The sequence below is a fragment of the Cannabis sativa genome, chromosome 8 (assembly GCF_029168945.1).
Source record: "Cannabis sativa cultivar Pink pepper isolate KNU-18-1 chromosome 8, ASM2916894v1, whole genome shotgun sequence".
NCBI classification, from domain to species: Eukaryota; Viridiplantae; Streptophyta; class Magnoliopsida; order Rosales; family Cannabaceae; genus Cannabis; species Cannabis sativa.
The window spans coordinates 50,026,126-50,039,217 of NC_083608.1; the positions used below are offsets into that span (position 1 = coordinate 50,026,126).

Sequence of the window (13,092 nt, forward strand, 5' to 3'; positions counted from 1 at the left end):
TGAACAATAATAAACCCTAATTATGGAACATTATAAGACTCTAATTAATATCCAGATATTTCTTTTATGGAAAAAGCTAATCAACTGAACAAAATACATCATGATACAGTCAAAGAGAGCAATAAAAATTGAAACTAAGGTTGGTTATCATAACAACATAAAATAATCTCAAAGGCTGTCAATTTCTGTATAAAGGAAATTCATTTCCACAAACACCAGAAAAGCACCAAAGATGTGTGTGTAAAACCCAGACCGACCGACCGACCAAGCGAGAGAGAAAGTGATTTAACCAAGTGCTAGCGTCGAAAGTCAGTTCGACAACTATTACCATATAAAATCAGGTAATAATATTGGAAAAAACCCTGACACCAAAGGATGGATAAATATTTACATAGCAATTTTTTTCATTTTTCATTTTTTTTCTTTTTTTTTTATTCACAAAGAGTGAGAGTAATTTCCACTAACTAAGAAATGAGCAGTAGTCTGGGCATTGCTACTTCCCTATTATCATAGGACACGCAGTTGGGCAAGGAATGCAGCACAAAGATCTAAGAAGAGAAACTGTGGTCCCTGAACCCGCTGCAAATCGAGAAGATACTTCTCCTCCCGAGTTTTGTAGAGCTGTTAATACCCCACCCAAAAAAGCAGTGACAGTGTTAGCTCATTTCGAAATAACTTTTTAGAATAGCTAAATAAACTGTAGCAGAAACAACTTTACCTGCACTTCAAACTTGACCACATTGGGTGTCTTCATTACACCATCAGTTTCGATAATAGTGGATTCATCACCAAAGTAATTATTATTAAGCACAGCATTGTTGCTCATGCCCTCGTGGTGTCCAGAAATTCCAGGAATCCACCTACATTTCATGTTATAGTGCCCAATCTTTTTCCAGCACACTCGCAGTTCTTGCAGGGCTTTTAGGACTTCTGTCATTATTTCACGAGGATGGGCTCGAGACTGCAGAAATGAAGGCCAAAAAACATGAGCAATATTTCGTACCTTAATGGATTCAACACTAAGTAATTTATGGATAAAAACAATTAAAAATCATTAAAGAACCAATCCTGTATAAGATACCGACTTGGAGCATAGCGAAGCATATAGGCATCTAAAAATACAGTACAACTTAAGATTACAGAAGTTGACCTGAAGTCCAAGAGCCCATTTTCTTTCAACGGGGAACTGTGGTCTCAGACCTGCCCCCTGATAATCCATATATCCTGTAAGCCGATGCCCAACAGGAGAAGAAGCAGGCTCGCCCTGATGCATTCGGTAACCACTATCCTGTTCAAATAAAAAAAACACTACTTAATATCACTCCCAACTATGAACAAATGGACTTGATACAATACTTATGGTCAATACCAAACATTTAAAATAATAAAAAAAAAATAATGCTAAATGAAACATACCATTGTTTCCTGAAACTCGGCTCCGAGATAACCACTGGAAACGCGGAATCGATTATCCAATAGCAGATAGTAAGCAACAGTGGCCTGTGATATGCTTCACACAATGAGAAAAACATTGCAAACAACTAAGAGAGAGTGGTTTCAAGGTTCAAACCTCATTTTGTACTCGGTTGCGAAGAGATTCAATCAGATGGTTCCTGTCAAATCCCATCTTAATCACCTCCTGAAGAATTTCTTCATCAATCTGTGTAAGCATGGCAAAAAATTGAACTGATTATGTTAATAAAGGCCGATGTTATATGAAAATAAAATAAAAGTGGCATACAAGAAATCGACATGGTTCTCTATACATTAAACAGTAAAAGGATGGGCTAGAGGAGGAATAAAACATAGCTAACTTTCATTTGGAACAAAACATGCATCAGACGCAAATAAGATAATTCCTAACTTTCACTTGCTATAAAATTGACAACCACACATGCACAGCTACCTCCATATGGCATATAGAGAAGAAAAACTGCAATTGATATGGCAACAAACCTTTTTCGCCTGTTGCATTGTGTCTGGAGGGGGCACAGCTAAATAACGAGGAAGATGAGCCTGGAACCATGGATGCTGGCGAATTTCAGGAATGGACATTCGCTTCATTGGATCAACAATGAGCAACCGTGGGATCAAGTCCCTTGCCCCAGGTGATAAATGACTCGGCAGAGTGTATATCCCACCCTAGAAAACAAATATATATTTATGTGAGTTGAGTTAGTGCACATTCAAATACAGTGAAATATAGACAGAAGCAAAACAATAGACAGGAAAGAAAAAGAAAAGTGATAAGTGTCCTGGACTGGCCTGGTAAGAAAAGAGGGGAAAAAAAGAAAGAAGACATCAAATATAGTAAATATTACCCGGTCAGAAAAACAAAAGCATAGTTATCATTATAATTTTATGTATTCCTAACTAGGTATCAGCAATGAATAACAGAATCTACTACCAGCTGTAGATCAGATCAGAAAAGCTTGATGTTAAATCCGAGCTGAATAACAATACCTTGATTTTCTTAAATAAGTTGGGAATGTTTTCATCGTCAAAGGGAAGTGTGCCACAAAGAAGAGCATACAATATAACCCCACAACTCCAGACATCTACTTCAGGCCCAGCATACAATTTTCCAGAGATAACCTGATCAAATGACAAAAAATGTTACCTTGGAGATTAATTAAAGGCAAAACTACAAAAATATATCTATTACAATCAGAAAATGCCAAAAACTACATACTTCTGGAGCAGCATAGTTTGGGCTTCCACAACTTGTCTTCAGAAAATGGCCATCACGCATTATATTACTCAGACCAAAATCAGCAATCTTCACATTGCATTTGGAATCCAAAAGCAAATTTTCTGGCTTAAGATCTCTATGAACCACCATATTTCTGTGGCAGTACTCCACGCCAGAAATTATCTGCCTCAGGCAAAAGATTGGCCATGTAATTGTTTGCGAGAAGAAAGGAGATAATGTGAAGTCAAGTGAGGAAAACTAAAAGGTACCTGCTGAAAAAAGTTACGGGCTTCGTCCTCCTGCAACCGACCTTTCTCCACAATATAGTCAAAGAGTTCTCCAGACTTAACATACTCCATTACCACAAAAATGTCTGAATGGGTTTCTATGACCTCATATAGTCGTATAATGTGAGGATGCATAAACAGTCTCAATATTTTAATTTCTCTTCTCACTGCATAGAATTTAAGGGAAAAAATAAAAAAGGAAGGCAGTAACCCACTACCAAACTAAGCACAGACTGCTTATCAGCAATCAAGCAGCAATAACCATATAGAAAGCATACATAACTAATTTACTTTTACTCTCTACGGCAGACTTTCTTTGTTTGAAGAAAACTCTTGGTCATCATTAAAAAAACTCTTAACATTTAAAACTCCAAACAGATCACTCCTAATAGAATGAATAAAAATGAGTACTTATTAGCAGTGACCAACTGACCATACCAAAATATGATTGTCGAAGAAAACCATGATCTTCATAAAAAGAATTATTTTTAACATTTAACAATAAAAAAAGAATGCTCCTCCTAATCCAGTAATTTAAAATAAGAAGACATTATGACCATGCTAGAATATGAATGTCAAATAAAACGGACATCACAAGCACAAACAATTAACCGAGACATATATTATCATATAGACTACTGGCCATCATCGGAGAAATAATACAAACCTTTTTCTTCCATTTCCATATTCTTAATCTTCCGACGATTAAGAATCTTAATAGCAACTTTGTGACCAGTCAACGCATGCTCTGCAATTTTGACCTTCCCAAAGGAACCAATACCAAGTGTTTTCCCCAGCTTGTAATTTGGTAAAAACATATCCACATTGCCACCTGCTCTGCCAGTTGATCCATCCATTTTCATTACCTGAAATTATAATAATAATTATCATTAAATTAAAAAAAATATAAGATTGGATGCATTCAACAACACAAACAGATTTGGAATTTAACTTTCTGGAATCTTAGTCAGTGAATGAATCTGAGTCTGTATAACCAATAAATGTTAGAAATCTACTAAAAAATACTCAAGCATATAAATTCATCTAAAAAATATTATTTATCTGGGTTTAAAATAAGATGGAAGCAGCATCCCAAATCCCACGGTTTTAGATAGAAACATCTGAAAACAGGAAACAAATGAGCTCGAGCAATTCTAAAATCCAACATTGTGTACCTAACTTAGAGAAAACATGCATATGAAAAAGAAGGCCAAAAAGAAAAAAGATAAAATCGTGGGCATCTTCACTTATCTGTAACTAATCAAATCGTGCAGGAAAACTGTCAGATAAATGAGAATGAAATGCTTAAAAAAATAAAGATCATCCCTTTCACAGTTTCACTAATTATGAGAAAAGATTCCCAAAACTTATATCAGAATGAATAGTAAAAGGAAACAGTTCGTTGATTCTTATTCTAGCTACCTCCATTATTAACTAGTACAAAGTATTGGTTCCTCATTCATTACATGTTCTTATTAAGTTCTTCTCCGTAATTTGGTTTCTGACTTCATCTGCTTAACAGCAGGACTGTTCTAATTCACCAACCAGAATAATTTTAAAAAATAATTAATTTTCGGTCAAACAAGCTCACTAAGATATCCAATTTTGTTTCATTAAAAAACGCTTCTTTTTTCCATTGAAAGTTACCAAAAAATCCAATCCTGCAATTTACTCGCTCTATCTTAAAACCTAACCGGTCCATTACTACAAATCTGCAAGCCTTCAATTTTCATTTAGAAAAAAGACATAATTTCACACACATCAACAAAATATGAAATTTAGCCAGACAAGAAACTGAATCTACCTTTTCAAAAACAACAAAAAATAACAAATTCACAAAAATTGCAAAGCAACAAACAAAGATTCGACATCCGATATCGTAACTCAATAGCAAAAAAAAAAAACCGAAACAGTAGGAGCCGAAAACAAGTTAGATAATTACCGATCTGGAAAAATAAAGACGATTTAGGGTTCACGGAAAGAATCAAATACGAATCTTAAGCAAAAGAACAAAAAAAAAACTGACCAGTAGGAATTTGAGGAAATGAGTGTTATAGTCGCCGGATAAAGAAAAAGAGCGAGAAGCCGGCGACGGCGATGAGGTGTCTTCCTTGTTCTTCTTCTTCTTCTTCTTCTTCAAGTGTTGTTATCAGACGATCTTCGACCACATCGTTCTCATCGTAAGCTTTCTAATCTATTTTTATTTATTTATTTATTTTTATTAATAAAAAATGAGTGCGTATATATGGGAATGGGAATATATATATCCGTAGAAAGGATAACTTAATTCCGATGTGGGATAATCATAACTGCTTGGTTGGCACTGACGAGGCGCCAATCAAAATAAATCAAATTGTCCGGATTCTCAACTATCTAATTAAGTTATATTTTGTGATTTGATAAAATAAAATATCTAATTAATAATTTTTACAAAATATAAAAAAAAAAATAATATTTACTACTTATTTATTATATAAATTCACTCTATGGTAATTTTTGAACTTTCATTTTCTTAAAACTTTCTTTATCAACTAACTCTACTCAAATTGTTCCAAAAAAAAAATAAAAAAATAACCCTAGGCAAATTTTGTTTAAACAATTTTGCTATGCATCCAATATTAATATAACCACTAAATTTTATTTTAGGATAAACTAAACTTCTTTTAATGAAAATCAAATTTTTATTAAACATCAATATTGTTTACCAAACAAATTAACAAAATTAATTGAGACATTCACAAATTAAGGTATTGTTTGCTAACAATTATATAATCAATTTTTTAAATAATTAATCAAAAACTGTAAACAAATTACAAGATTTTGTTAAGTGAAATTTAAAAAAATAGAAAGCAAAAAGGTTACCGACAGGCCTTAAACTTAACTCACCACCTAGATAAAAAATAGATACTCTAACAAAACTATAAACCACCCCATTTAATGATCATTTAACAAAATAAAAAATAGAAACCTTTTGTAACTGAAAAAACAAACTCGTAATCATTAATAATTACACTAAATGAAGAAACCATTATCACTAACTACCTAATGCTTGAACTACCGAAAATTGGTCTCAACTCAAGAGATACTTGCTGCCATTGTTGTTCTTTTAATCAAGCTTAAAGCTCTCAAGAGAATTATGGTTTTTTTTTCTTTTTTTGAAAGATAAATTTGTAATAAGAAATTGTTTGAAAATAGAGCTTTTTATAATATTTGGAGTATAAATATATAAACTCCATTATATATGCATATTATATTACATGTAAATTTTCTTAGTTAAAAAGTTACATTAGCATATCATGGAAGCTGCATAAAATTTCCAACAATTAGTAACACATAAAAAGAAACTTTAATGTACACAAACCCATAAAAAAAATGTCAAAAGAAAAATCACAAAGTGTGTAGTATGACTTGTTTGGCCTTTCTTGAGAAACTATTAAAAGTGGTTTCTACTAAAAGAATTTTTCCAAAATTAAAAACTAAAATTCACTGGTTACCTAACGAGTAGCAAAAATACTTTTGGAGCTTAAAATACTCAAAAACAACCTTTAAAAGCCCAACTATGAGCTAACCAGTGCCTATGTACAAAATGTTGGAACCCCAATTGCAATTGGAGCTCATCAAATATTCTTATTTCTTTCATTTTTTTTATTCACCATTGTCACACTAAACAATTTCCATTCCTTCACAGCACACACAGTTGGGCAAAAATAGCAGCACAAAGATCCAAGAACAAAAACTGTGAACCTTGGACTCGTTGCAAATCTAGTAGATTCTTCTCCTCTCGAGTTTTGTAGAGCTGTATACAGTCAACATCATAACATCTTTCCAAATTAGAAAACATATCAAAACAAAACTTGTACATTATAACAACATATCATATAACATTGGGTCCAAAAGTTGAGTGTAGTGTTTGTAAAATTGTAAATTAGGCAAGAAGAAGTGTATAAGAGAGAGTTACTTGAACTTCAAACTTGACCACATTGGATGGCTTCATGGCAGTGGCATGGATTCTAGGTATCCATCTACACTTCATGTTATAGTAACCGATCTTTTTCCAGCAAACTCCCAATTCTTGCAAAGTTTTAAGCACGTCTGTCATTATTTCGTGAGGATTGGCTTGAAACTGTTGAAATTCAAGGAAATAAATAATAAAAACGTTATTAAATCACTTCATAGCTTAGAAGTAAGTAACTAATTACTATAAGGTGATATTTGGTTGGAAGGAACGAGAATGAGAATAGAATCAAATTTAAAACGCATAAAAAAAATTATTAAATTTTTTCTCATCATGCATTGAAATCGTTTTTCCTTCCATTTCGAAATAGAATGATAGAAAAATTATTCCATTGAAATAACATTTCAATACATTTCGTTTTATTCTATTTCATTACTTTCGTCCAAACACCGCCCAAAAATAGTACAAAATTACTTAACCTGAAGTCCAAGAGACCATTTTCTTTCTAGGGGAAACTCTGGCCTTTGGCCTATTTCTTGATAATTCATATATCTTGGTAATGGTATTTGGTTGAAACCACTTTCCTAATTCAAACAAACAGAAGGCAATTGATCAAGTCCTGTATAAATTGTACTAACTCCAAGCATTAAAAAAGAAGAAAAAAAGACCTGAAATTCAGCTTTAAGATATGGACTTGAATTGCGGTATTGATGATCCAATAGCAAGTAGTATGCAACAGTGGCCTGATGATATGATATGTTGAGACAATGACAAAAGAATTGTAGTTGATTTTATATAAGAAAGAACTGTGATTTTCAAGAACCAAACCTTGTTTTGAACTCTATTGAGAAGAGACTGAATCAGTTGATTCTTGTCAAACCCCTTATCAATCACCTTTTGAAGAATTTGTTCATCAATCTGCATAGACATAATTAACAACAATTTAAGCTTTCTTCTTCAGTAGAAGAAAGGGGAGGAGGGGGGCTACCGGTGTGGCTCCCCTCTAGGCATTATCACGAGTCTTTGGAGGGAGCCACTCATGTTTGAACCCTTGACCTCGTGCCTCAGGAAAACAACGATTACCACTAGGCCACTTGTTTGGTGATAACAACAATTTAAGCTTAATTATAGGATATCAGATTATGATAGCAATTCACATGATATACTATAAAAGGTGACCTTTTTCGCGAGCTGATTCGTGCTCGGTGGGAACACTGCTAGGTAGCAAGGAAGACGAGCCTTGAACCATGGATGCTGGCAAATTTGAGGAATAGTCATTCGTCTCGTTGGATCAACTACAAGAATCCTTCTAATCAAATCTCTTGCACCAGGAGGTAAAGACATTGGTAGATTGTATATGCCATGCTGAAATATGTAGATATAATATAAGCTAATATTTTCTTCAATGATGAATTTAAGCTAAGTAGATTAAGCAATACCTTTATTTTTCTATAAAAGTCTGAAATATTTCCTTCATCAAAGGGATGTTTTCCACAAAGAAGAGCATACAAAATAACACCACAACTCCAAACATCTACTTCAGGCCCAGCATACAGCTTACCAAATAAAATCTAGCTCGAAATGAAAAAAAATATAACCACATGAAAGTAACAGAAAAATAATATACAAATAATAAAGTTATAATACAAAAATAATATACAAATATCAATTATTCGTATTTTTTGTAAATAAAAACTTATAAATCATAAAAATATTTAAAATTATGTACAACCGTATTTTTGTAAGTCTTTTGAACTATTTTGGATATTTATGAAAATATTCCTTACTTAATACAAATATATGTACCTCTGGAGAAGCATAGCTAGGGCTACCACAACGAGCGTTAAGAAAATGGCCATCACGCATTACATTACAGAAACCGAAATCAGTAATCTTGACATTGTAATTAGAATCCAAAACCAAATTCTCAAGCTTAAGGTCTCTATGAACAACCATATTTCTATGAATATACTCCACACCAAAAATGATCTGCCTCAACCAAAAACATCAATTTTATTAAATCAAATAGTACTAATTAAGTAACAAAGATAAAATTTGACATGATTTACTCCACTCATTACCTGCTGAAACACACTACGAGCTTCGTCCTCATTGAACCTATTTTGTTTATAAAGAGTAACATATTCAAAGAGGTCACCAAACTCAGCATACTCCATAACAATAAAGATGTGTGTAAATGTTTCAATAACCTCATATTGTCTTACAACATGAGGATGCACTAACAATCTTCCTATTTTCATTTCCCTTCTCACTGAAAAATAGATAACTCATATCATGAATAATCAACCAAACATACATACATACATATCTAAACATATATATATATATATATATATACACAAACCCTTTTGTTCCATGTTCATGTTTCTCATTTGAGCCTTGTTAATGATCTTAATAGCAACTTTAAGACCAGTCAACACATGCTCTGCAAGGTTGACTGTAGCAGAGGCACCAAAACCAAGTCTTCTTCCAAGCTTGTAATTTTGTAACAACATATTATCTCCATTTTTACTTGATCCTTCCATTTAGTCACTAATCTTAATTGCTAAGATTATTTAAGACCACTTAACAACATATTTCCATTACTTGGTTTTTCTTTTTTATACACATAATGATCTTCGAGTGCAACGTCCTCTTGTTGTTAATTTTGTTTTTTTCAATAATTTTGGGTTGTCTTTGATGGGAATAAAAAGATATCAAAGATGGGATTATCTTAATCCTCAAGTAGGATTAATGACATGATGGACCACATTATAAGTTGTTTGGATTCTAAAATTGACAGCCACTATGTTTTTTTTATATATATATTCTTTAGGAAACTCAATTGAGTATATTATTTCTTTTTCAAATTTATTCACTTTTTAGTATCTTATTTTTGTATTGTAATATAAAAGAAGAATATGGCTATTAAGTAACTTAAAATGCTTAATATTATACTAATGTGGCGCATTGTAACTAATTAACAGTTTTTTATACTATTTATTAAATGAAAATATGTATGACTAATATTGAATTACACCAATAACGATATACCACTTCTTGTGGTGATTGACACTTTAAGGTACCCTTTAACATTTTCCATAACAGAAGTTAAAATCTCACCGTAAAGGTCTATTTTACTTTAGTGCTCTAAATTCATGCATGTCGTGCTAGTTCGGCTCATATTTTTCTATACTTTTAAAAAATAGAACCTGCCATAAAAAAATATGAATCATACCGAGCCATGCCAATATTTTTAAAAGTTAAGCCCATAAACTTGGTATTTTTATGTGGTGTTGTACTTATTTCTAGCATCATGTTGTATTATGTTTATACCTATATTTTTTCGTACCTTCTAAGCTCGGGCCAAGTTCATGTCATGTCAAAATACCCAATTGGTAGTTGCAGCACTACTCTACTCAACCCAAATACATACAAATTATATTTAGCTCCCTTGTTGCTACCTTAGATTGTGTTTTGGTGACCATGAAGTTTCTGTGTAATAATAAATACATGAAATTATACCCTTAAACATATAGAGTTGTTTAAGTGCTCTGTGTTTGTTCTACAAGGCTGATAGGCTTGCAAAATGGGCTAACTTTTCCATGATGAAGTGGTGTTTTACTAGAGCCAATTTGCTACAATTGAAAAACAAAATATAGTATTTATATATTTGATATTCCAACATATTTTACAGGCAAAACAAAGGAAATCAGGAATAAGAAATGCAAGAAACAAAACCAAAAATGGCTATAAAGGTACATTACATGTTATGAAAAAGAAAAAAACAGAAGGATGATTACAAAGGAGGAAAACTCTAATAATCCGGGATGGAAGCAAAACGATAACCGTTGGCACCTCTGGACGCATAATATGCAATTCGTGTCTCGTAAAAGCCTGCAGCCACAAGTTGAGGAACATTTCAGTCAGATCAAGCTTTGAACAAGCTTATGTTTGGTTCAAAATTTTCTAAGAATCCATAACCATATGTACTACATGGTCCATTGGTATAAATATAGCCCCACAAGCAAAACACTTCAAATAAAGCAAGATACTAGAGAAAAAAATCAAATGCTTATTCATTGAAGAACAAAGCAAATAGAACATCATTGCCTTTACAAGAGATAAAAAATATGCTGTATTTCACAGGCACAAATTCAATGATGTCACATGTACAGATTCTTTTATAAAATTCAACCACAGTGAGACTATGGTAACTCTTTCTTTAAAATATTTTGTAATCTTTTTTTGACAAGACATATTATGCAAATCTATAAAAAAGTTAGAATAATTAACATTTTTGCCCCTAAACTTTTTAGACTACCAAGTTGTGCTCCTTATAGTATGCGGCTCATTAACAATATCCCTCGAAATATAACTTTTACATCACATTTTATGTAATGTTGGCAATTAAATACCCTTCACTTTTTTTACGTTAATGAATAATAGAATAAAGACCTTTTAATCTTCTTTTATTGTTAGCCTAGTGTGCACCAGCTCAAAAGTACAAACTATAGAATATCTATAATACAAATTTAAGGATTCCCAAAAAAGATCCAAGCAACTAATTTCTTCAAAACTAAATTAGCTTCACACTTCAATTATATTAGAATGAGAAACAAGTAAGAAAAGAGAAAGTGTTTGCTTTCATACCTGGGAGGAAGGTTAGAATACCTAGAGCTAAGAGGCCATAGGCTTGGGACCGCTCTCCTCCCATGTGACCAGTAAAAATGAAGTAAGAAAGAAAAAGAAGGGCTGAGCCAAGAAAAAGCAGGAAAAGAGCCAAGAGTATGGATTTCCATGGAATTTTGTCAAATGCTTTTGGAGAGTAATCAAACCTACGGTCACGTTGTCCTCCAATACCATAATCATTATAATTGTCATCAGTAGGAAGACGGCTATATGGAACACTGCGTTTTGTTGCCATGCCCAACAAATGTCAAGTAAAGACCTGTAGTGAAAAATTAAGTATTTAGATTCTAAGGCTCAAACAAACAAGTTAAAGTGTAAAGCACAATAACAACAATTCAATCCATAAAAGTTCTTTTTGTGTAAATATGTTCTTTTGAATGTGACTTTGTGTAAGTTGATGTGTAACAGCAATTCAATCCATAAAAATGTAAAGTAACACCTGTAGTGAAAATTTAGCATTTAGATTCTAAGCAAACTCATTGTTAGATTTTAAGGCTAAAACAGGATAAAGCAACAATAACAATTCAATCCATAAAAGTTCTTTTTGTGTAATCATGTTTTCTTGAATGTGAATTTGTGTAGTTATGTTCCAAAGACATGAAAGAATGGATCTTTACATTACCAATTATACATATAAAAACACCCAAAACAAGAAAACCATACTTTTCAACAGCCAAGGAAGAATTTTGATTTAAAAACAAGTATAGAGAATGACAATCAAGATTTCATTTTTAGTTGCAAGAATCTAAGCTCGGTATTATTACATTTATCAATTTCCAATCAACACATAGAAATGGAAAATTAATGATTGAGATACCTGGCAGTCGTGCAGCGACGAATGGGAGAGAGAGCAGAGAAGTGGTGAAGTGGGTTGGGGGGAGAAGCCAATTGGAGCGGTGGTAGAGAAAAAATTTAGGGTTTGGTATGAAATTGGGGAAGAACAATATTTGGGTTTAGCAGATCATGGAATTGGAGAAGAAGAATTAGTTGGAAGTTTTGAAGATTCTTTACTCAATTGGGATGTAAAAATAAAAAATAAACAAAAGTGTATAAATATTAAGGTGATTCTAAGCACCCCTTAAAATGATATATTAATGCACCCTTTACTTGTTTCGGCATCCAAAAAAAATTTTAGTCTAATTTTTTTTTATATTCACGTACGTCATAGCTATTTGAGATAACCTACAAAATTTTAAGAAATTCAGAATAATTTACAATATAGAAAACAATGTTCAAACAGTCTATTTTACACGCGCATAAAATAAATTAGTCACGCGTGCAACACACTATTTGAACGCAATTTTCGGCGTGTTAAACTTTTCCGAATTTTTTAAAATTTTGCAGAATGTCTTAAATAAGTATAATTTACATGACCATGAGAAAAAATTTGACTAAAAAATTATTTCGGATACTAAAACAGATAGAGATGTATCGGTGTATCCCTTTTAAGGGAGTGCATTATAGAA

At 32.5% G+C, this 13,092-nt stretch overlaps 3 protein-coding genes across 3 annotated transcripts; all 3 read right to left on the reverse strand.

Annotated features, from left to right (window-relative positions):
- Positions 1 to 5,157, reverse strand: LOC115699018 (SNF1-related protein kinase catalytic subunit alpha KIN10). Its single transcript, XM_030626228.2, has 11 exons — positions 5,006 to 5,157; positions 3,647 to 3,845; positions 2,962 to 3,146; positions 2,693 to 2,875; positions 2,464 to 2,595; positions 1,957 to 2,142; positions 1,571 to 1,660; positions 1,417 to 1,500; positions 1,151 to 1,288; positions 719 to 961; positions 1 to 621 (listed from the first exon to the last, which is right to left on the reverse strand). The coding sequence occupies exons 2-11, from the start codon at positions 3,840 to 3,842 to the stop codon at positions 508 to 510; spliced, it is 1,551 nt and encodes a 516-aa protein (XP_030482088.1). The 5' UTR covers positions 3,843 to 3,845; positions 5,006 to 5,157; the 3' UTR covers positions 1 to 507.
- LOC115698963 (SNF1-related protein kinase catalytic subunit alpha KIN10) lies at positions 3,647 to 10,483 on the reverse strand. The gene is made up of 11 exons (XM_030626178.2): positions 9,300 to 10,483; positions 9,016 to 9,206; positions 8,741 to 8,923; positions 8,374 to 8,505; positions 8,114 to 8,299; positions 7,763 to 7,852; positions 7,603 to 7,677; positions 7,414 to 7,518; positions 6,938 to 7,102; positions 5,006 to 6,775; positions 3,647 to 3,845 (listed from the first exon to the last, which is right to left on the reverse strand). Exons 1-10 carry the CDS (start codon positions 9,478 to 9,480, stop codon positions 6,662 to 6,664), a joined length of 1,422 nt encoding a protein of 473 aa, XP_030482038.2. The 5' UTR covers positions 9,481 to 10,483; the 3' UTR covers positions 3,647 to 3,845; positions 5,006 to 6,661.
- Positions 10,484 to 10,578: 95 nt separating this feature from the next.
- On the reverse strand, positions 10,579 to 12,747 carry LOC115698767 (uncharacterized). The gene is made up of 3 exons (XM_030625941.2): positions 12,444 to 12,747; positions 11,588 to 11,885; positions 10,579 to 10,831 (listed from the first exon to the last, which is right to left on the reverse strand). The coding sequence occupies exons 2-3, from the start codon at positions 11,859 to 11,861 to the stop codon at positions 10,752 to 10,754; spliced, it is 354 nt and encodes a 117-aa protein (XP_030481801.2). The 5' UTR covers positions 11,862 to 11,885; positions 12,444 to 12,747; the 3' UTR covers positions 10,579 to 10,751.
- Positions 12,748 to 13,092: the final 345 nt, after the last annotated feature.